Below are 24,936 nucleotides of genomic sequence, written 5' to 3'. Positions count from 1 at the left end.
GCTGCAGTGTTTCTGTCCCCCATCCCCATATTAGTTTTTTCCCTACCTTAGAATTGAACTGATCTATTCCTTGACTGAGAAAGTCTTCCGTGACTCCCTAAGTTGGGTTAATTCACTGACAAAGGCTCCTTATAATTTATTTTTCTTTTGGGGGGCTCATTACAGTTTTGTGGCTGATTAATATTTTCCCTGCAACCCTCCTGCCCCCGACTCATGTGTAAATTCCTTGAGTTAGGAAACATGGTGTTGATTGTCCAAATTCATAGGATAGCAGTTAGATATTCAGTAAATGTTAAATGATTGAGGCAATGGATGGATGAACTATGAAGAAAATCTTCTTAGGAACAGAAAATGAGAATGCACAAATTATATGTCAAAAAGACCCCAATTCAATGTATGATCATTAACTATTTCTAAATATTTTACTTCAAATAATTTCAAACTTAAATAAAAGGTGTATCCTTGTCCAGATGTTGAGCTTGTGAAATGGTGCCCTACCACTCTGGAATACTTTGGATAAAAATGTAAGTTTTTATATAACTATATTATAGCTATCAAGATCAGGAAGATATCACTGATATGAGAATCTCTTCTAATCCTTGGATCCCCCTCTTTAATGTCACTATTTTTCTCAATAATAAGATTCAACTCCACATCATATCTTCAGTCTTTTGGTGCTTCCGTATATTATTATTTTTTGTTGTGGTTGTTGTTCAGTTATCTGTTTGGTACTGAGAATTGTTATTTTGAAGTCTGCTATCAACAGTGAATTGAAGTCTAATGTCAGTACTATGTTTCTATCTATTTCTCTTTATATTTCCTGTAGGAAATATAGTAGGTTGGTATTATCCAGTGCATAGATATTAATCATCATATTTTCATTATGAATTATGACTTCTTATTAAAAAGTCCCTTTCTTGACTCTTTTTTAAAAATAGTTTTAGCTTGAAATTTACCTTGATCTAAGGATTTTTTTAAACAATAAAAATTGTTTTTTAGTTGTAGATGAGCACAATACCTTTATTTTGTTTGTTTGTTTGTTTGTTTATTTATTTATTATGTGGTGCTGGGGATCGAACCCAGTGCCTCACATGTGCAAGACAAGTATTCTACCACTGACCCACACCACCAGCTCCTTGATCTAAGGATTTTAACCCCTACTTTATTGTTGCTATTTGGCTATTATATCTTTGCCTATTTCTCTACTTATAGCTAACTTAAACTTTGTTATATTCTATCTTCTAGTAATGCTGAATAACTGGTTTATGTGTGGTTTATTTGTGCTACTTGTTGAATTTATCTATTAGTTGGTGAGGATGTATGGGAAGATTGATTTTAGGTCGCTACTATTATCCTCCAGTCCATGCATTCAGTCTTCCTATTTTTAGTGTAAATCTCTGTTTAGAATTAGTTATATTAGAAGCTTGCACTTTCTTTCTATAGAGTCACTCAGTCCAAATAATATATGGAGCTTGTGATAGATGCCTTCAGACTTGTTCAAGATGCATTTTGAACTTCTACATTTTGAACTTTAACACACTCATCTGTTAAGTGAGAGTGTTAAATTTAATACCAAAATTTTATGAGTCTATGATTCTTCAACCCAAAAGAGTCTTATGATTCCTAGTACATTGATGATTAGGGCCTAATACCAGGACTTCAATAAAAATTTGGCCTTTATTTGGATATTATTAGAGGCCAGGGCTGTTGAATGTTACTGTGACAATTTAATGTTTTGATGTCTATAGTCAAGTGACTGACCAATTTTAGTATATTTGTTTTGTGTACAAAAAGATTTATTATTTGGCTAATGAATAAATCATTACTCAAATACATAGCCTTTTTATGTCAGGTTGAGTAGATTGTAGTTTATTAAATAGGAGTTACCTCATTTGATGATTCTTGCTGGGCAGCCTGTTTTGTCCAAATAGTTTTTATTAGTTAGAACTTTTACGAGTATTTAAAATTGTCGCTTAAAAAGTAATATGAGAATACATTGTCTTTTATAAAATTAGAACACTTTAGAAAAATCTAAAGTACCCTTTGACCTTAACTGAATCTTTTTCTACCTTAATATAGTAAACTTTTATAATGAGTCTTATGTGTCAGAAGAGGTTGAAACTTCAGATTGATATTAGTGAGTCCCAGTTAGGGATAAGGAAGCCAGATGCATTTTATATATACCAATGAAATTGCTGATTTAATGTTTAAGAGAAAATCTTAATGTGTTTTCACTTGTAAAGAATGGGTTTACTTAAAAGGAAAAAAACCCAATAATAACAGCAGCTAGTATTCATTGAATATTTACTATGTGCAGGGCCTTGATCTAAATGCTAACACATGTGATACTCTTAATTTACACAAAAGCAATGATAATACTACAGAACAGATAGTAGGGACATAAAGTGTTTGATAATCTCCCCCAAGATCATGCATGTGGTATAAGGAGATGTTAGAATCATACCCTTTGTAGTCTGGTTAAAGATTGCATGCCCTTAATCATGATGTTATTCTGTATAAGAAAAAGTAGGACTCAACTTCTCATTTGTGGTACTGGAAACTAGAAGATAGCCAGTGTCTTTTGCAAAATCTGTCATTCATTTGTCATTGCCAACAAACTACCTGAACCTTCTTTGAGGAAAATCAAGAGTACAGAGATATCAAAATAACAAGACTTAGAATTTATAAAATGTGTTTTCTAAAAAAGTTTGCTTAAAGGGGTAATATGGGGGAAGTGAAACTTAACTTACCCTGCTTTGATGGCTTAGTTGTTTACTTTAATGTAATCTGAGAAAAATATCAACTAATCAGAATTATAAGGATAGGAACTAAAATAGAAAAGCATAATAGAAAGCTCCCATTTTAAGAAAGAAGAAAAGGAAACATGGAGAAATGTACCCACACTGGTAAAAATAAGGTTACTTAAGAAAAATAAAAACATTTGATAAATAATAAAAATAAAATAAGATGGAAGGAATAAGTTATGTTGAAAGCTCCACTCTTTAGTGATGTGTGTAAGATGTGTTCAGTGACAAAAGTTGAAGGATGGGCAAAGATAAACTAGACATATGCAGACAGAATAGGCAAATGCAGTAAATTAATGTCAAAGAAAAGTTCAAGATAAAAAAATACTGAGTAGGTCATAGATGGGTATTACACGTTTAAAAGTTGCAGTCCTTGAAGATACTATAACTCTTTATTCAACATAGTTGTAACTGGTACTTACAGAAGGACCCCAAAGTGCCAAGAAATACATCATTAGAAGACAGTTATGAGAATTAAAAATGTTTCTTTCAGAAATTAACATACCAAGAAGACAAAAAATAAGCAAGAATATAAAGAATTTAAATAATGCAGTAAAAAAACCTGATTTTTAAAATTTATTGTAATCCCGTTTTTGAGAATGTGTTTGATGATTTCATAGCCGGATGGCTATGAAATGTAATTTAAGAAAGAAAAAGGTATGAGTTATAAGAAATGGTAGAACTAATTTGTATGTCCAATGAAAAGAAATAACAGGATGAAAGCTAAAGGAGCATTCTTCAAAAGCACACTGTTCAAATTAGAATTGAAAGTTAGTGGTATCTTGGAATTATGCTTAAAAATAATGGAATGGATTCTTAGAAATGGTTTTATATAATATGATTAAAACCCTGGAAACTATTAGAGATGTAGGAAAAAAAGATCTGTGACTCTTATCCCATGAAAGGATTAAACAATAGAAAAACTATACAAAAAAGCCATGCTTCAAATGTGAAAAAGATGAAAATGCCATAAGAGTTGGAGTGCTTGATGAAGTATATGAACGAATCCACTTAACTGAACCCTCTGGAAACAGGATGTGTTTGGGGAGCATATACCTTGACTTTGCCATGATCTCTATTTACAGAATCTTAGTGGAATAAAATACTGTTGTTTATCAACTTTTATGTTTGCTTTAGAACCACAAGAAGTTATGTTCTTTGTATGTGTGTGTGTATTGCTTAGAGCATTACAGTTACACAAAATAGTTGGGCTCATTTGGACAAAATTATACATACATGGAATTTGATTTTAATCTTCGTTTCCCCTTTCTCTTCCCCTCCCTCCCCATATTCTCCTTCCTGGCTATACCCAAATGATCTTCCTTTTGCTTTTTTGCTTCCTTTTTCTTTTCCTTTTCCTTTCCCTGTTATATTTTTATATGCATATAATGTGATTTTGTTAAATTCATTCTAAATTTCCTTCCCTTTCCCATTCTTCCTCTCTCCCTTTCTCATTTCTTCCTTCTGCTCCACTGATCTTTCTGTATTTATGATAGTCTCCCATCCCCACCTTCTTTCCCTTGTTTTGTTTTAGCTTCCACATATGAGAGAAAACATTAAACCTTAATTTTCTGAGTCTGGCTTATTTCATTTAGTATGATATTCTCCATTTCCATACATTTACCATCAAATGCCATTATTTCATTTTTTATTGTGACTGAGTAAAACTCCACTGTGTAAATATATCACATTTTCTTGATCCATTCTTCTGTAGATGGGCATCCAGGCTGATTCCATAATTTGGCTATTGTGAATTGTGCTACTATAGACATTGAGGTGGCTGTATTGCAGTTGTATGTTGATTTTAGTTCTTTTGAATAAATACCAAGGAGTGTGTTAGCTGATTCTAAGTTTTTTGAGGAATCTCTATACTGCTTTCCAGTGTGGTTGTACTAATTTGCAGTCTCATCAACTGTATGAGTGTAACTTTTCTTCACATCCTCACCAGCATTAATTATTATTATTTGAGTTCTTGATAATTGACATTCTGACTAGAGTGAGATTAAATCTTAGCATAGTTTTGATTTACATTTCTCTAATTTCTATGTTGAAAATTTTCCATTATTTGGTTTTTTGGTGTTAAGTTTTTTGATTTATTTATATATTCCAGATATTAATTGCCTTTCAGAGGAGCATCTGACAAAAATTTTCTTTCATTCTGTAGGCTCTCTCTCCACACTCTTATTTCCTTTGCTATGCAGAAGCTTTTTAATTTGATCGTATCCTACTTTTTGGTTCTTGGTTTTATTTCTTGAGCTTTAGGGGTTGTTGAAGAAGCTTGTTGAAGAAGTCAGTTCCTGCACCTAATGTGATGGAATGTTGACTCCATGTTTTCTTCTAGCAGTTGTAAGATTTCTGGTCTAATTCCTAAGTCTTTGATCCATTTTAGTTTGAGTGAGAGATAGGTATCTTATTTCATTCTTCTACATGTGGATATCCAGCACTATTTGTTAAAAAGGCTATGTTTTCTCCAACATATATTTTTGACACCTTTGTCAAATATCAGTTGGCTATAAATATATGGGTTTGTCTCTGTGTCTTCTCTTCGATTGGTCTCCATGTATATTTTGATGCCAGTACCATGCTGTTTTTGTTATTGTGGCTCTGTAGGTATAATTTGAGATTAGGTGTTTTGATGCCTTCTGAATTGCTCAGGATTTCCTTGGCTATTCTGGTTCTAGGTCTCTTATTCTTACAAATAAATTTAAGGATTTATTATTATTTTAGTTTTGTGAAGAATGTCCTTGGTTTTTGATAGGGATTTCACTGAATCTGTATATTTATTTTGATAGTATGGCCAGTGTAACAATATTAATTCTGCCTATCTAAGAACATGGAAGTTTTTTCATCTATAAGAAGTTATATTCTTTATGTTCATAAAATATTTAAAAACACTGTTAGGGGCTGGGGCTGTGGTTCAGTGGTAGAGTGCTTGCCTTGCACATGTGAGGCACTAGATTTGATCTTCAGCACTAATAAAAATAAATAAAGATATTAAAAATATTCATATACAAAACAAACACTGTTAGGTATTTTGTTACAGAGAAAACATTGATGATTTCAAAAAACATTCATCATAAGTCAGAATATTGGTAGAATCAACAAAGCTGAATCAAAAATTGGTACTTGGAAATGTTGTAGTCTCAAACAAACAACAAACCCCAAGAAGAAATTTAAAACTTATATAACAGATAATCTACAACTGTACTTTTCAATGTGGTAGCTAACACCAACAAATTTCTATTTGAATTAATTAAAATAATTCAGTTTCTGTGACATGAGGCTCATTTCCAGTGCTTAACAGCCACCCGTGGCTAGTGGTGTCACATTGTTCAGTGCAGATACTCAATATTTCAGTCCTAGCAGGAAGTTTCTTTGGTCAGCTCTGATCTAGAAAGTAGTGCATAAGAAAACACTTCAGCCTTAAGGTACATAGCTAAGCTAATATTTAAAGAAAAATGGAAATATTGGTATTATATAAAATAAAAGAGATTAAAAAATATAAAGAAATTAGGAAAAGAAGAAAAAAAAGGGAGTAAGGGAAAAATGGTAAAAATAATGAGAAATAAAATAAAACACAGAAATATACCAAAAGTTATTAGGAAATTATTTGGTAGTAGGAAAAAGATTCTGGACAAGCTATAGCTAATGAAAGTGAAATTAAGAATACATTTGTTGCCATCTTGAAATTCCAGCTGAATAATATTGACCCCTTAAAAACTAATGTTTTTTATTTGTGCTAGTCAATGATAGAAACTTTTAAATTCATGTTTCTGAAGCTTGTGTAGTCTTTTTAAATTTTTTTTCATTTGTTCTTTTTGTATATACAAAACAATAGAGTATATTTTGACATTATACATATATGGAGTTTAACTTCCCTTCTTGTGGTTGTACATGATGTGAAATTACACTGGTCGTGTATTCATTTATGAACATAGGAAAGGTATATCCGATTAATTCAACTGTCTATCTTTCTTAAAAAATTTATTTGTTTTAATTAGTTATATATGACAGTAGAATGCATTTGTGCACTTTGATATATCATACATAGATGGGATATAATTTCTCATTTATCTGAGTATACATGTGGCAGAATCATATTGGTCATGTAGTCACATATATACATAAAGTAATAATGTCTGTTTCATTCTACTATCTTTCCTATCCCCATATCTGCTCCCCTCCCCTCCCAGCAATCACTTCCCTCTACCTAATCTAAGGTAACGCTATTCTTCCGTAGTACCCCCCCCCATTATGGTGAATTAGTATCCGCATACTAGAGAAAACATTCAGTCTTTGGTTTTGTGGGATTGGCTTATTTTGCTTAGCATGATATTCTCCAACTCCAAACTTTTACTGGCAAATGACATAATTTTACTCTTCTTTAAAGCTGAGTAATATTTCATTGAGTGTATACATCACATTTTCTTTATCCATTTATCTATTGAGGGACACCTATGTTGGTTCCATAGTCTAGCTGTTGTGAATTGAGCTGCTGTAAATGTTGATGTGGCTGCCTCACTGTAGTGTGCTGATTTTAAGTCCTTTGGGTATAAACCAAGGAGTTGAATAGCTGGGTCAAATGATGGTTCTATTCCAAGTTTTCTGAGGAATCTCCATACTGCTTTTCATAGAGGTTGCACCAATTTACAGTCCCATCAGCAATTTATGAGTGTACCTTTTTCACCAGATCCTCGCCAACATTTATTGTTGCCTGTATTCTTGATGATTGTCATTCTGACAGGAGTGAGATGAAATCCTGAGTAGTTTTGATTTGCATTTCTCTAATTGCTAGAGATGTTGAACACTTTTTCATATATTTGTTGATCGAGTGTATTTCTGTTCAGTTCCTTAGCCCATTTATTGATTGGGTTATTTATTTTTTTGGTGTTGAGTTTTTTATGTATCCTAGAGATCAGTGCTTTAGTGGAGGTGCATGTGGTAAAGATTTTCTCCCAATCTGTAGGCTTTCTCCTCACATTATTGTTTCCTTTGCTGAGAAGAAGCTTTTTAATTTGAATTCACATCATTTATTGATTCTTGATTTTACTTCTTGCACTTTAGGAGTCTTGTTAAGGAAGTCAGATCCTAGGCCGATGTGGTGAAGATTTGAGCCTATTTTTTCTTCTATTAGACACAGTGTCTCTGTTCTAGTGCCTAAATCTTTGATCCACTGTGAGTTGATTTTTGTGCAGGGTGAGAGATAGAGGTTTAATTTTATTTTGCTGCATATGGATTTCCAGTTTTGCTGGCACCATTTGTTGAATAGACTATCTTTTCTCTAGTGAATGTTTTTGGCACCCTTGTCTAGTATGAGATAACCGTATTTATGTGGGTTTGTCTCTGTGTCCTCTATTCTGTACCATTGGTTTACATCTTTATTTTGGTGCCAAAACCATGCAATTTTTGTTACTATAGCTCTGAAGTATATTTTAAGGTCTGGTATTGTGATGCCTTCACATTTCTTCCTAAGGATTGCTTTAGCTATTCTGGGTCTCTTATTTTTCCAAATAAATTTCATGATTGCTTTTTCTATTTCTATGAAGAATGTCATTGGGATTTTAATAGGAATTGCATTAAATCTGTATAACGCTTTTGGTAGTATGGCCACTTTGACAATGTTAATTCTGCCTATCTAGGAGCATGGGAGATCTTTCCATCTTCTGAGGTGTTCTTCAATTTCTTTCTTAGTGTTCTGTAGTTTTCATTGTAGAGGTCTTTCACCTCTTTTGTTAGATCAATTCCTAGGTTTTTTTTTTTTTTTTTTTTTTTTGAGGCTATTGTGAATGGAGTAGTTTTCCTAATCTCTCTTTCAGTGGATTCATTGCTGATGTATAGAAATGCATTTGATTATAAGTGTTAATTTTATATCCTGCCATTTTGCTGAATTCATTTATTAGTTCTAGAAGTTTTCTGGTGGAATTTTTTGGATCTTCTAGATATAGCATCATGTCATCAGCAAATAGTGATAATCTGAGTTCTTCTTTACCTATTTGTATCACTTTAATTTCTTTCTTTTGTCTAATTGCTCTGGGGAGAGTTTCAAGGATGATTTTTGAATGGAAGTGGTAAGAGAGGATATCCTTGTCTTGTTCCAGTTTTTAGTGGGAATGCTTCCAATTTTTCTCAATGTAGAATGATACTGACCTTGAGTTTAGCATATATATCTTTTACAATGTTGAGGTATGTTTCTGCTATCCTTAGTTTTTCTATTGTTTTGAACATGAAGGTGTGCAGTATTTTGTCAGATGCTTTTTCTGCATCTATTGAGATGATCATATTATTCTTGTTTTTAAGTCTATTAATAAGGTGAATTATGTTTATTGATTTTCATATGTTGAACCAACCCTGCATCCCTGGGATGAATCTCACTTGATTGTGGTACACTTTTATATGCAATTTCCCAGTATTTTATTAAGAATTCTTTCACCTATGTTCATGAGCAATATTGTTCATAAGTTTTCTTTTTTTGATGTGTCTTTGTCTGGTTTTTGTGTCAGGTGATGCTAGCTTCATAGAATGAGTTTGGAAGAGTTCCCTCCTTTTTTGTTTCATGGAATAATTTGAGGAGGATTGGTGTTAGTTTTTCTTTGAAGATATAGTTTAACTCAGCTGAGAATCCATCTGGTCCTGGGCTTTTCATTGTTGTCAGGTTTTTGATGGCGTCTTCTATTTCATTGCTTGAAACTTATCTGTTTAAATTTTGTATGTTGGGTAGGTCATTTGTCTCTAGAAATTTGTCGATGTGTTTGTGATTTTCTATTTTATTGGAGTGTAAGTTTGCATATAGTTTGTAATTATTGTCTGTATTTTAGTAGTGTATTTCTTGATATTTCCTTTTTATCACAAATTTTAGTAATTTGAGTTTTCTGTTTCTCTCATTGGATTGGCTAAGGGTTTATCAATTTTACTTATTTTTTCAAAGAACCAAAATTTTTGGTCTATTTTTTGAATTGTTCTTTTGTTTCAATTTCATTCATTTGTGGTCTGATTTTAATTTTTTCCTGTGTTTTACTGGTGTTGATTTGTTCTTTTTGTAGGACTTTGAGATGTAATGTTAGGTCATTTATTTGTTGACTTTCTGTTCTTTTAATGAATGAGGTCAATGCAATGAACTTTCCTCTTAGCACTGCCTTCATAGTGTCACAGAGATTTTGATATGTTACACTAGTGTTCTCATTTACCTCTAAGTATTTTTTAAATTTCATCCCTGATTTCTCTGCTATCCATTCATCATTCAGTATCATATTATTTAGTCTTCAGGTTTTGGAGTAGCTTCTATTATTAATTTTATCATTGATTTCTAATTTCATTCCATTATGATCTGATAGGATGCAAGGTATTATCTCTCTTTTTATATTTGCTAAAAGTTTTTTTGTGACTTAACATATCTGTTTTATAGAGGGATCCATGTGCTGCTGAGAAGAAAAATGTATTCAGTCATTGATGGATGAAGTATCCTGTGTGTCTGTGAAGTCTAAATAATTAATTGTATTTTTTAAATCCTGTAGCTTCTTTATTTAGTTTTTATTTGGAGGGTCTATCCAGTGGTGAGAAAGACGTATTAAAGTCAGCTAGTATTATTATGTTGTGGTCTATTTGTTTCTTGAAATCAAGACGGATTTATTTGATGTACATAGATGCTCCATTTTGTGGGACATAAATATTTACGATTATTATATATTATTAATGTATAATTCCATTAAGCACCATGAAATGTCCTTCTTTGTCCCTTTTGATGAACTTCTGCCTAAAGTCCTCTTTATCTGTTAGGAGGATAGAAACCCCTGCTTGTTTATGAGATCCATGTGAATGACATGTTTTTTTTTTTTTTTTTCCTCCATCATTTTACTTTCAGTTTGTGGATGTCTTTGCCTGGGGTGAATCTTTTGGAGACAGCATATTATTGGGTCTTGTTTTTAAATCCAGTCTGCTAATCCACGTCTTTTGATTGATGAGTTTAGGCCATTTACATTTAATGTTATGATTGAGAAATGATGCTTAATAATCCCTGTAATTTTGATTTATTTCTGGTTTTTAATTTGAATTATTTTCTCCTTTGATTGACTATTCCTTTAGTGTAGTTCCTTCCTTTGCTGGTTTTCACTTTTATTTTTTATTTCTTTTTCATGAAATATTTTATTGAGCATGTTTTATAGTGCATGCTTTCTATTTGTGAATTCTTTTAACTTTTGTTGATCATGGAAGGTCTGTATTTTATCATCAAATCTGAAGCATAAGTTTGCTGGGTGTATATATCTTGGCTTGCATCTATTTTCTTTCAGACCTTAGTGTATATTATTTCAAGACCTCCTAACTTTGAAGGTCTGGGTTGAGAAAGCAGTTGACATTTGCATTGGTTTCTTTCTAAATGTGATCTGTTGTTTTTTTTCCTCTGGTAGCCTTTAAAATTCTATCCTTATTCTGTATGTTAGGCATTTTCATAATAATGTGCCTTGGTATGGGTCTATTGTAATTTTTATATTTGGGGTCTTTTAAGCCTTGTGTATCTGATTTTTCATTTTGTTCTTCAGGTTTAGCAATATTTCTGATATAATTTCATTGAAAAGATTGTACGATTCCTTTGGTTTTTATCTCCAAGCCTTCATTTATCCCAATAAATCTTAAATTTGGTTTCTCCAGGTTATTCCATATTTCTTGGACATTCAGTCCTTTAACATCTTTTCTCCATGGTGAACTTTATTTTCAAGATTATATATTTTTGTCTTCATTCCTAAAACTCTGTCTTCCACATGTTGCAGTTTGTTCATGATACTTTCCATTGAATTTTTAATTTGGTTTATTGATTCTTTCATTTTGAGGATTTCTGAATAATGTTATTTTTGAATCTCTGTGATCTTTCACTTCCTATATTTTTTTTTCTCTGATTTCACTCCTTATATCCCTTTTACTTCACAGATCAGTTTAACTATGTACACTGTAAACTCCTACTCTGACCTTTCTTTCACTGTGGTGTCAATGGATTCAGTATTGGAGTATCTTAGTTTGGGGATTTGTTTTTTTCCCTTGCTTTTTCATGTGTCTACCCATCTAACAATATGGACCTGAGGCATACTGCTACCTGAGGCATACAGTCTACCCTATGGACTTATAGTATCCCTGAAGGTTTCCTGTAACTCACCATTTTGGGGAGACATATAAGAACGACAACCAAATAGTTCCTGTTATGATGTCTAATTGTCACACTAAACAGAAATGATTTTTATCAGTTATTGCTTACAGTAAAAACTGTAAGTTTACAAAAGGGTTTCCAATTTTGAATACTGTACAGGAAGAAAGCAGAAGTGATGTAGGATGTGTTGATTATGAGGGAGGAGGAGAGAAGATAGGAGTAGATTATTAAAGGGAGGGTGAAAGAACAAAGAGATTGGCTGTTAGCAGAAAAAAAGAGAGAACGAGAATAGAGGCAACCAGCTAAGTCAGAGAAAATTATATATAAAGTAAAAATTCTAGGAATTGAAAACAAAAATAATAGAAAACAAAACTGAAAAACATCCTGGTTCTCAGAAAATGATCCATGAAAAAATAACTGGCTTCATAAATGCTAGAAATAAGGGGAAAAAACCAAACATGAATATTTATAAATGTCCATGAACCATTAAGTTCACAAACAGAGAAAAGAAAAAAGAAAAAGATCTCATTGACAAGTTAAATAATTGTTTCTGTTGGAGTTGAAAAGAATCTCAACTTCCCTTCTGAGCAATGGTAGGTGAAGTTATCTGGAGTTTGATGGTTACTCCACCCTCAGGGTGGGGTTGCTGGAATGAGAGAGGTAGTCCTAGAGGCAGAACTCATGGAGACAGGGTTTAGGCTTAGTTATGCTCCAGGTTCTTTGCTGAATGCCATTTAGTTTGGTGATTTTAAATCAGTGCAACTCCAGGGCCCCACGATTGCTAATCCATGCTGGAAGACTGCACCCCATGGGTCTCCCTTGAGTTCCATTCATGTAGTGGAGGAGCCTATACTTAGTCCACTCTGTCACCTGCAGACCCCACATTTACTGGTCTCATGCTCAGTCTCAAATCTCTCCCGCCCCTGCCCTTTTGAATTCCTGGCTAGGGCCTCTGCTGGTGGGCCAGAAAACAGATTGGAAAGATGGTGGAGGGATGGGTGGGTTTCTACAACCAGTAGTCCCCTGTGTAAACCTCTATCTACATTTGATTTTCTTCTGGTCACTTAGTTGCACTCTGTGTTGTGCAGTGTGAACATGTTGGGCCAAACTCAGTTTTTCCAGGAATTGGCTCCCATAGCTGCCAGCCCTCCCATTAAAGCTGCAAAATGGTACCTTCTTCTGTCTTCCGAGGGCAGCCAGGAGAGATGCAGCTTCTTTCCAGCACAAGGATATTGTATAGCAGACCTTTCATTTTAATTGGGCTATGTCTTTGATCTCTAGACTTTCCATGCCCAGACATGCCTCAGACCTCCTAAAAATGTGGGTTCCTTTAATTCCCTATCTTTCTATTTTGGTTACAGAGGGACTGCTCTGGTTGGTGTCTCTGGCTGTGGCAGTGGCGGTGGCATTTGGGGATTTATTCCTTAGTATATCCAACCTATTAAGTCTCTGATCTGCCTTGACTGTCCAGCCTTAAATTCCAGTAATCCCCCTCCACTTTTATTTTTGATCACCCATTTTGCTGAGAAGCTGCCTATCTGCTTTCTTGGTTTTACACCATAGAGCAGCCAGAAAAAGTAGCTTTCTCTCTTCCACCATCTTGAAAAACTCCCTGTTTGTGTGGTTTTGATACCAGTACTTAGTAAAGGTAATTTTAAAAAAGATCAGCTTAGAAATCTAGGTGTAAAATTCTAAATATTAGTGAATGTAATTGCTTTATATTAAAAGAATACCATTTTCTTGGAATGTAAAAATGCTTCACAATAGAAATTCTACCAACATAAAGTGTTGTATCAACAGTTTAAAGGAGGAAAGACAGGTGGTTCTTCAGTAGATGCCAAAAAGGCATTTAATAAAATAATTAAAACTCTTAAAATGTAGGGCTGGGGTTGTGGCTCAGTGGTAGAGCACTCGCCTGGCACGGACAAGGAACTGGGCTCGATCCTCAGCACCACATAAAATTAATAAATAAAATATTGTGTCCAACTATAATTTAAAAAAATAAAAATTAGAAACCTTTAAAATGTAATAAGAATTCTGATGAAATTGCTTATATTAGGGTATATAGTAATAGCACTTGCCACCACCTAGTGTTGTTCTGAGGATTTAATGCGTATTTTAATGTATGTGAAAACTGAGCAGAAGTTGGCATATAGAAATTACTCAATGTTTACTGTATTTACAAGGCATGATAAAATTGGCAAAAGAAAGGCAAAAGAATTGGCAAAAAACATTTTGATTAAAATGTTTGTTTTAAAATGAGTTAAAAAATAAATAAAATGTTTGATTAAGAGTTGTTTGTTCTTGCTACTGTTTTGTAGCAAGAACTTATCGAGAGCCTATCTCAAAATAAAAACTAAAAAATAGGTTGCAGATATGCCCCTGTGTTCAATCTCTGGTACCTTTTTTTTTTGGGGGGGGGTACCAGAGATTGAACACAGGGGCACATCTCCAGCCTATTTTTTAATTTTTATTTTGAGATAGGCTCTCACTAAGTTGCTGAGGCTGGCCACAAACTTGTGATCCTCATGCCTTAGCCTCCCCAAGTTGCTGGGACTACAGGGGTGTTGCTGTGCCCATCTGTCATCATTTCCTGAGGTCTGTTTCTTTAAATGTAATAAAAGTAGAAAGTAAAATAATATAAATACCTAAGAGGAATTATATTATTTGAAATTACACATGATACGATTATTTATATCCAGAAAATCAAGGAGACTACTAAAAAGCCTGTTAAAATTAGTGTATGTTTTAGTCAATGTAATGTAAGATAAATTTTAGAAAATAAATAGTTCTTTATTGTTGAAATAGAAGAATAAGAGTCAACAAGATATTTATGTATCCAGAAACTGATTATATCCCTAAATTTGAATTTGAGGGAAGTCAAACCAGATCTCAATAAAAGTTTTCAGCCTTCCTAAAATATCAATATCAGTTAGAAACCTAGTACATCATCTTAGGAAACTAAAATAAGATGATCCTAAAGTTTATGTGGAAAGACATTTATAAGAATATTCAGGAAAAATATACTTAATTCTGTACAGTGTCTGTATTACAGACACATGTTTATATTTTGAAGGGTGGGGGAAACAATATGCCATTTTGTTGGCCTTTTTTTTTTTTAAAGTGGGGAAAAAACTCAAAAAGCCTTAATTAACTTTAGTGTAAATTGGAATGCACAGGGAGATTATATACTGTTTCTTTATATATATTTTTAGCTGTTTTACTCATTGAAAGAAATAGGTTTTAAGGAATATGTTATCATTAATTGATATAGAAAATTTAATAGAAAAGATTTAATGGCTTTTCATTCAAAAGTTGTAATTCCATTTTAAACTAAAAAAAGAGTAATATTAACTTAGATTTTTTAAGAAATTTCTTGGATTTTTAAAAATACAATTAAAAACAACATAATTTATTTCAGATTTCTTGTAGTCAGAAATTCTGAAAATAATTCTCTCTCTTTCTCTTTTAAAAATATTTTCTTCCTCTGTCTCTCAAAGGTATGCAACCACTCATGTATTCGGTTCAGGAAGCATTAAATGCCAGACCATGGTGGATTCGTATGGGTACCGACATTTGTTACTATAAGTAAGTATTCTAAGAACAGAATACCAGCTTACAAAAGGATGTTTCTTGGAATTATGATGCTATGCTTTATTAAACTTCATTCAATAAAACTAAAATTAGAATTTATAAGTAATAATAGTTTTTTTTGGTCCTGTGATTTCAAATACAATTCTTATCTTTTTGCTTCCCATACTAACACACAAATATTTATCTTATTTTAATTTCTAAAATATTTTAACCAGAGTTGTCTTTCGCAATTGACATTGACAGTTAATTTTTTAAAATATTTTTTTAGTTGTCAATGGACCTTTTTTTAAAAAAAATTATTTATATACAGTCCTGAGAATCTAATCCAGTGCCTCACACATGCTAGGCAAGTGCTGTGCCACTGACAGAACTTCAGCCCTGGCACAGTTCGTCCTTGATGCATATAGGTGATCTACTTCAGTGAGCTAGAATAAGTGCTAGATATCATTTACTATATCTGTAGAATAATTGGATTATCCTTCAGTTCCACTTCTAAATAATCTATTGCTTTCTATTTTACTCTATTTTTCATGTAATGTTTCCAGATAACTTCTACTTTTGAATCCAGCTGGTATCCTGCTTCTCTATTATTAATCTCAATCTAGAAATTCCTGTATAATAGATTTTGGCTTAGCATTATATTTAAGTAGCATTAATATCCCATCTTTTAAGAATATTTTTAGCTTTGTCTGTTAGATGGTGACAGTTTTTAAAATTAAACTATTTTAATGATTTATGACATGGCTTTGGATAAACCTATATCTTAAATGCTTTTATTTGCTGGGAAAGAAATGTTTCTTGGGCTTCATCTCAAGAAGGTTCTCCACTCCTACATTTATTAGCAAAATAAGTAGTAAATAAGATTGGAACAGAAATAAAGGAAAAATGTAATTTATTTACATTTGAATACATCTCATATTTGTATATTTCTCATTAAGTTGGAGTTAAGCAGTCATGACTTGGTAGTGCTTGGCTATATTTTGGCAGAATGATTTATAGACTGTTAAAGGGTAAAACTGTGTCAGAAAAAATATTTCTTTCATGCTTCTCTACTTTTGCATAATAGAAATCATCAACCATTGAGTGCTTTTTCATATTGCAGAATGAGTGATCATAGCATGACAAGTTGTTCTAGTCTAAGGAGTTCTGTCAAAGTTGTTTAGTTTAATTTTTGTTTTTTTCTCTTGACTGCTCCAAGTTAACTGATGATCAGTTTAATTCCACAAGCATTTATTAGCCACTTCATATGTAGCAGACATTGTTTTAGTTGTTTTCATGAAACCTGAGATTCATATAGTAGGAATTAAAGTGTACTTTTGCATTGTGTTTTAATTTTTTGTGTTAGCTAAGTCCTTTGATGCTTGTCTATCTTATCTGTAGAATGAAATAAAAGTAACTTCCACTAATATATAAGCTAATGTATGTTGTGCTGGTTTATAACATATAATCATTCTGCTAGAGAGCTGTTATGTGGTGATTTCTAATTAGATGTTAAGCTTCCATGGGAGAAGAGTTGAAAATCTTTTGCATGTTCCTTAATCCTTAGTACCTTGATATTGGGTATCTGTTCAGGACACAGTGATTAAGTAAATGAAAGCTATTTCAGTTTGAAAGTCCTTCCAATATATATGTGCATGAATAACCTAGAGGCCCTGGGTTTTCAGAAGGACTTTTTAGAAATTAAGTTTATAGAATATCTTTAAATGTAAAGTCAGCAATATTTGAAGTCTTTAAAACTCCAAGTTACTTAACAATGTTTTATTATGGAATCTTCAAAGATTTATAAAAGCAGGGAATGGGATAATGAATGCCCCATGTGTGCATTGTCCAGTTTCAATAGTTATCAATACATTGTAGATTTTGTTTTAGTGAATTTTTTTTTTAAACACAGTACCTTTATTTATTTTTTTAATGTGGTGCTAAGGATTGAACCCAGTGTCTCACACATGCTTGGCAAATGCTTCTCCACTAAGCTCCAACCCCAGCCCCGACAGTGAATTTCAAAAGCAATTTCCAGATATCATATTTTATCCAGAAATAGTTACATATATATCTCTAAAAGACAAAGATCTTTTTTTAAAAAATTTTTTAATTGTTGATAGACCTTTATTTTATTTATTTATATGTTGTGCTAAGAATCGAACCCAGTGCCTCACACATGCCAGGCAAGTGCACTACTGCTGAGCCATAGTCCCAGCCCCAAGACAAAGATCTTTTAAGACAGTCAAACCACAAATCATTTTCACACCTCAGAAAAATTAAGTAAAACACTTAATATGATGAAATATTCCAATGTTCAAACTTCACCAGTTGCCTTATAAATATTATATTGCAGTTGGCTTGTTTCAATTAGAATTCAACCAAAGATTACATATTATGTTTTTTAAGTGTAAAAGAAATTAAACATGATCTATTTCTGTTACCAATGAACCAAAGGAATTAACAGTTATCAGAATAAAACACAAAACCATCAAATACCTGCGAAAAGTGTCTTTTGTCAGCAGATATCTGCTGATATTTTCCTTGCTAATCACACATCACATATGATTGGTTTCTTCTTACCAGAGATTAAACCCAGGGGAGCTTAACCACTGAGCTATATTCCCAGTCCTTTTTTATATTTAGAGAAGATTCTCACTAAGTTATTGAGGTTGGCTTTGAATTTGTGATCCTCCTACCTCAGCTTCCCAATCTGCTGGGATTACTGACATGCACTACTGTGCCTGGCATCACATTTGATTTTTGTTAAAGTATCCCTGTAGTCCTTTTTAGTTTACAGGATTCTCTTTTCTTTTTTGTAAATCTCTAATTCCTTTGTTAAAGAAACTGGAGTATTTATTATGCAGAGTTTACCATAGTTGGATTTTACCGAGTACATCTGTGGTATTAACAAATACTTCATCAGTTTCTTATAAATTGGCAGTTAGACTTATCAGCTTAATCAATTTCAGGTTTGATATTTGGCAAGAATACCTTGTAGGTGGTTGGTGAGTTTCTATTGTATCACATTTGGAAACAGCATCTTCTCTGATTATTTTTTCTTTTGTAATCTTAAAATTGATTAGTCAATTCAGGTATTGGACCTGATCCATCCACCATGAAGGTATCCATCAGCCTTTCATTTAATAGTTGCAGTTGCTGATGATCATTGGCAGATTCAGATATGTGTGTGGTTGTTATAGAATGGGGTTCTAAAATTTTACTAATGTATTAGTTTCATTTAACCAGTTAATTTGGAAGTGATAAGTAATGTTGTTGACTAATAACATTTTGCTGCTTTGTTAGTACTAAGTCTACATAGAATATTTAAATTAAACTTTTTATAAACTGGGGTTTTTCTTTTTTCCCTGAAGTTCTATTTAATAAATTAGAAAGGAAAATCAGAACTTTTATGTGGATGAAATAAACCTGTTTTATGCTTTTTAATGGCAGAAATCATTTCTCAAGAAGTTCAGTTGCTGCAGGTGGACAAAAGGGAAAATCCTACTATACAATTACATTCACCGTCAATTTTCCACATAAAGATGATGTTTGCTACTTTGCTTATCACTATCCATATACATATTCAACTTTACAGGTGAGAATTCAAAATTGTTATTCTGACTATTATTGCATATATATGTTATGTATCAGATAATTGAAGAAAAGTTGCTTTTCATGAAATACCTTAACAAAGTTTAGTGTTGAAGATGTTAGAATTTATTGAAAATGTTAAAGAAGGATAATATAAATGTGATTCGATCTTACTGAAAAACATATGAGGAAAGTTTAATAAATTTTTTGCTTCCCATCATTTGTATATTTCTATAGTTCTCTAAGCTAAGATTCCCAATTTACAAATTTTAACTAGGTGAGATTTCCACTTTATTTAACCAGAACATTGAATCTCCTAGAAAACAGAATAGTAGAAAAATGTGGACACAATTTGAATTTTTCTGTAGCAAAAGATTTCATTTTGGAATCCTAGATCCAGATTCCTTAGAATATGGGGTATAAGCATTGTTTTGTGGGACTTTTAATTCAAATAATTAAATGACCAACTATAGTAGAGTTATTCTCAGAACAGAATATTAGCCTTAATGGTCAAGGATCGTGATAGTGTGATCATTTTACCAAAAAAGAAATTGGAGCAATATGATTAGGAACAAACTTCCAAGTTATTAGCAGAAAATGAAAAATGTGGTCTGTAGAATAGAAGAGGTGTCAGACTGAGAATACAAAATGAGCCTCACATTATCTTCATAAAGGTTACAACCTACAACAAAGGTATAATGTTCAGGAATCTGTCTGTGCTGAATAATATAGCATCAGAACATATACTTCATGGCCTAGTTGTATTTTTGGGTAATTCATCCTAGGAAAACAATTATGAATGTATTTTTAAAAATGTATCTTTGGGACATTTTTATTTACCTGGTTATATATTTTTAAATTTTTTTTATTAATCTTGCCTTTTTAATGTACTCTGAATTCTTATTTTGTTTAATCCTACTACCATGATCTTTCCAGACATTATTCTTGTTCTTCACCTGGACTTCTGCCAGCTTCTTCCTACTGGTGGTTCTAGGATTCACTTTTACTTTCTTTTTTCGTCCTTGGTCTCTTCCACACTGTGGCCAGAAGGCTGGCTCTTTTATGGCAAATCTCATTTTATAATCCTGTATTTAAAACTCCAGCCCTGTGTGAGTCTAAAGTTCTTACATGATTTCATTTATTTTTCACTTGTTTGCCGTTTCCACATACTGTTTGAATTGTTGTTTAATAATTATTTTAAAATAGACTTTAAAATATATTCTCACTTAAGTTATTAGCTATGGGATTGCAATTTTAATGTGCTAGACATTTTTTTCTAATTCACAGTAAAATATATACTTATTAAACTTTTAAAAAGCGTATCTGTGTGATACATAGATACTTCAAATAATGGTAGTGTGTATACCATGCTTTGGGAAAGGTCTTCCAGCCCTTCATTCTGTTATCAGCTTCTCTATTTCTCAATCTTGTTCCTCTGTTCTAATTATAATGAATCTTTTGGAGTTCTTTGAAGTATTCTTATTCTGCCTTATCTTGTGGTATTCCTATTTATTTTTCTTTTGCCTACATTCTTTGTTTCTGTCCCCTTCAATCATCCTTTGGATCTCAGTTTAAGTGTAACCTTCTCTAAAAGACCTTTCCTCGCTGCCCAGAGTAGGCTAGGCTTCCTCTCCTTATTATAGGCTCTCATAGTAATAGAATCCAGTTATTCATTATTGTATCCCAATGTGTCCCGCATGCTTTTTGGCAAACAGTGACTGCTTGAATCAGTAGTGATTATGCAAATGCATATAGGCAAGATGTGAGAACTAAGTATCTAAAATAAGGGATTGGACAATATATTTTTCTGAGGTGGTACAATATTCATAATTACAAACGTGTGTATATGTACAAATGATTAAGTGGCAAAATCAAATTGTAAAAAGTCATATGTACTTATGTTTTTGGTTATATATTCTGCATTTACTAGTAGTAATCTGAGTGATAGAGTTGTGAGTGTTCTAAACATTTTCTTTGGTACTCTGTTTCTTGCAGACATTTTGTAATGAGTCTGTATTAATCTTGAAATCAGGAAAATGTTAAAAAAAGTGTGCTACATGATTTTTATTCTCTACCTTTAAGATTGCTATAATAGGTCTGCAGTCACTTATAATTCTAAAATTCAGAAAGTTTTGAAAGCCAAAGACTTTTCATAATTCAGATTGGCAAAGCCTGATCTGAACTTTCTGTGAGCTTATTTAGACTACTGATTCTACTTAAGATCTTTTCATAGGTTTTGTTACAGAAATAATAATGTTTCTAAAAACTGATGCCCCTGACCTAACTCTGCTGGTATACCCTCTGTACTGCCTGTCTTGAGTTCCTCAAATACTAATGTTGAACTACATCTGGCCTTGAGGGTTTTGGATAAGATAAGAATTGGATTTGCTTCTATTTATATGGCAATCTGGATGTATTATTTCTACACATCATAGGAAGTTTTAAAATGATTATATACTTTGCTTTTAAATTTTTATCAAGATGCATCTTCAAAAATTGGAATCAGCACACAATCCTCAGCAAATCTATTTTCGAAAAGATGTGTTATGTGAAACCTTGTCTGGAAACAGCTGTCCCTTGGTGACTATAACAGCAATGCCGGAGTCTAATTATTATGAACATATCTGTCAATTCAGTAAGTCTCTCTTCTTCACTTAAATTATTACTTATTCTCACGTATTTTTTGTTGTACATATTTTTTATGTACAACAATAATAATACAAAGAACAGACATCAGAAAACTTGAATTCTAATCTGTTCCTGCTACTGCTTACCCATTTGCCTACCTCTGTGCTTTAGTTTCCTTGTCTTAAAAGTAAAGGAGCTGCCTGAGATGATCTCCAAGGTTCCTTTTGAAGCTAATATTTTTTAGTTCTTATCCTTAGAAATCAAACTCAAGATAAAATACAATAATTTTAAGAGTTCAGGTAGAAATGTGATCAATTTAAGTTAAATTGAAAAATTGACAACTAATTTTATTTATTAATAAAATAATAAACAGCCAGAAACTTATTAAGGTTTTGTTAGCTGGGACTGTACTGGCACTATTTTTCTTTGCCATTTTTATTTTTAAAAATGCCTCACAAATTTAGATGTGGTAGGAAAAATAAGTTCTTCTAATTTTGATAAGAAGATAAAAGTATTTTTAGGAAAGAAAGAGTTTTTTACATGTGAAATTATGAATAACGAACTGAGTGATTATTTTTAGACATATATTTAAATATATAGTGAAAAAATTTATTTTGGTAAATCTGAGCAGATTTTTCCCCCTGTGCTTATGATAATGGGGATATGATTATATTTTCCTTCTATACCCCATGATATTTGAAAAATAATTTCATATTTTAAACTTTCTTAATTACTTATTCTTTGCAAAATCAAAATCAAATTTACATTAAAGAACTAATTTTTATATGTTAGGTTAATCATTAGGAAGTAAATAAGTTGTTCAAATACTATTTATTGTTTTATGTTTATATTACAAGCTCCTTCAAGACATGGTTTATATACTTTTTTATTTGCTTTCTCTATAGGGCCTAGTGCAGTGCTTACATATGCTACATGGAGAGTGAATTCTACCATGAATTTATATTAGAATTCACAGTTGAGAGAGACATTGTTGAAGTCCAAAAGTGAAATGTAATACACTCTTTTTGTAGCTGTTCATTGTAATTTGAGATTTTATGTGTACTTTAGGAAATCGTCCTTATGTTTTCTTATCTGCTCGGGTACATCCTGGAGAAACTAATGCAAGTTGGGTTATGAAAGGAACATTGGAATATCTCATGAGTAATAACCCTACTGCTCAGAGCTTGCGAGAATCCTATATTTTTAAAATTGTTCCTATGCTAAATCCAGATGGTGTCATCAATGGAAAGTAAGTTAAGCAATAGTTACAGATTTTTTTTATAGATTATTATAGATGTCCTTTATAATTGTGTCCAGGTTAATTCAGAAGACATATCTAGTGATTTTTCTAGAACAAAGAAATTTTCGGTGGGGAATTTATCTAAGATAAAACTTATAAGTGAAAATATATTTTATATGCTAGCAGTAGTATGATATTTTAAGAATTCTATATCCAAGAGAATATGATGTCATAAAATCTCTGTCTTTGCTTGAATTGTTTTAGAAAAATCACAGTGTTAGGGTAGGCAAAGATTTTTAACACATACTTCTCATATTCTCTTTTTGTTTGTTAATAGTGTGATCTTAGGTTGTTCCAAGATTAAGAATCTTTTGGGGTTTCTTTCCATGATATGGAATGTGAGCCTGTTTGCTTTTCCTGATAGAAGGAGGTATAGTTTCTGATAGAAGGAATTCTTTAGACTGACATTATTAGAAAATAATTACTTTTTAATTGAAGGTAGTTTATAGTCAGTTCATTAAATTTATTCTGGCAATTTGACAAGGTTTTTGTAGTGCTTTTAAAAGGTGGAGTTTAGTCCAACAGTCATGAACATTTCCAAAGATGTGGATACCATATCTTATGTATTAAGTAAGTACAAGAGGCAAGGGTATTTTTTATATTTTAGGAAGTTATTGAACTTTTTTAAAATAAAATTTCTTTTTTAGTTAATGGTTATGGAACTAAAATTAACTCAAAAACATATTGGCCAGCTAGAATTCTATGTACCTTTCTTTTATCACTTTCTGATTTTTTTGCTTTAGTTTTTGTTTAATGGCTTCAATACTTAGTATTTATGAATAAGTGACAGTGTATTTACATTGTTACAAGAATATTACTTCTTATTTACTTGTCTTTCTCAGGAGAGCCTAAATAGCACAGAATAATGAATGCAATCAAGATATAGAATGTTAGTATAGCCTATGGTTATTTTGTAGTCAGAATGGAAAATATGAACATTAATAAGTTTTATAAAGTATGGAATAAAACACCAGAATTGAGAATTATTTTTTCTATAGCTTGCATGTTTTGATTATAAATTGAAAAGCCTATCATAGTTAAATATATGTGACCCAAGTTCTTGCATATAACAAGTGCTCAATAAATGTTTACTTTTAATGTAAACTGAATCTAATGTGTTTTCAGTCAAGCCTACTATCTATACCTACTCGAAACACTAGAATAAAGGCATAAAATTAAATTAGAAATATACATAAGGGTTATTGGTATCATTTTTTTATATCTTTGTGTTTACATATAGTCACCGCTGTTCTTTAAGTGGAGAGGATTTGAATAGACAGTGGCAAAGTCCAAATCCAGATTTACATCCTACAATTTACCATGCTAAGGGTCTGCTACAATACCTGGCAGCAGTGAAACGTTTACCACTGGTAAGTGGCAATGCTTGTTTTTACTTTGTATAGTCAAAAAATGTTTTTATTGATTAATGACTTAACATTATAAAATAATGCAGATTATTTTCTGGTTATTTTTTATTTTATTATTGTGTAATAATTTTGGTGTCAAATAGTATACTGAATTCATTTTCTTATTTTATCAAGTTGATTATTTATAATTTCTATAGGCCTTTTACTGTTTTTTTTAATGTATATTGGTAACTCTTGGTTTTAAGTTTTAAATATTGAACTTCATTGTTTAAACAATACTAAAGTGACCATATATGTCTTTCAAATTTCAAACTAGTGGAAGCTAATATTGAGTTCTTTGATCATCTCTGAAATGCTGGAGTGTACAGGGAAATGTGGCAGGCATGGTGTGAGACCATTCTGGACTTCATATACATGTTCCTTCTGTTTTTACCAGTTTTTGATTTTTGTTTTATTAGTGTTTAAATTATTTAATCTTCCTTTGGGAAATACAGAAAAACTTTGTGGAGGGATATAATTAACATATGAATCTTATCA

General features: G+C 32.0%; 1 protein-coding gene across 7 annotated transcripts in view; it reads left to right on the top strand.

Annotated features, from left to right (window-relative positions):
- Positions 1-24,936, top strand: part of Agtpbp1 (ATP/GTP binding carboxypeptidase 1) — a 207,684-nt gene that overhangs the window by 121,914 nt on the left and 60,834 nt on the right. For all 7 annotated transcript variants that reach the window (XR_013090371.1, XR_013090370.1, XM_076846133.1 and 4 more), the window contains 5 exons: positions 15,438-15,525; positions 18,964-19,108; positions 21,586-21,739; positions 22,801-22,981; positions 24,273-24,402. Coding sequence is in view for 5 of the 7 variants with exons in the window: in XM_076846133.1 (XP_076702248.1) it covers positions 15,438-15,525; positions 18,964-19,108; positions 21,586-21,739; positions 22,801-22,981; positions 24,273-24,402 (698 nt within the window). In the remaining 2 variants the exon portion in view is untranslated. The remainder of the gene's footprint in view (positions 1-15,437; positions 15,526-18,963; positions 19,109-21,585; positions 21,740-22,800; positions 22,982-24,272; positions 24,403-24,936) is intronic.

This window comes from Callospermophilus lateralis, chromosome 2 (genome assembly GCF_048772815.1).
Source record: "Callospermophilus lateralis isolate mCalLat2 chromosome 2, mCalLat2.hap1, whole genome shotgun sequence".
NCBI classification, from domain to species: domain Eukaryota; kingdom Metazoa; phylum Chordata; class Mammalia; order Rodentia; family Sciuridae; genus Callospermophilus; species Callospermophilus lateralis.
This window is presented reverse-complemented; position numbering and strand designations above follow the sequence as displayed.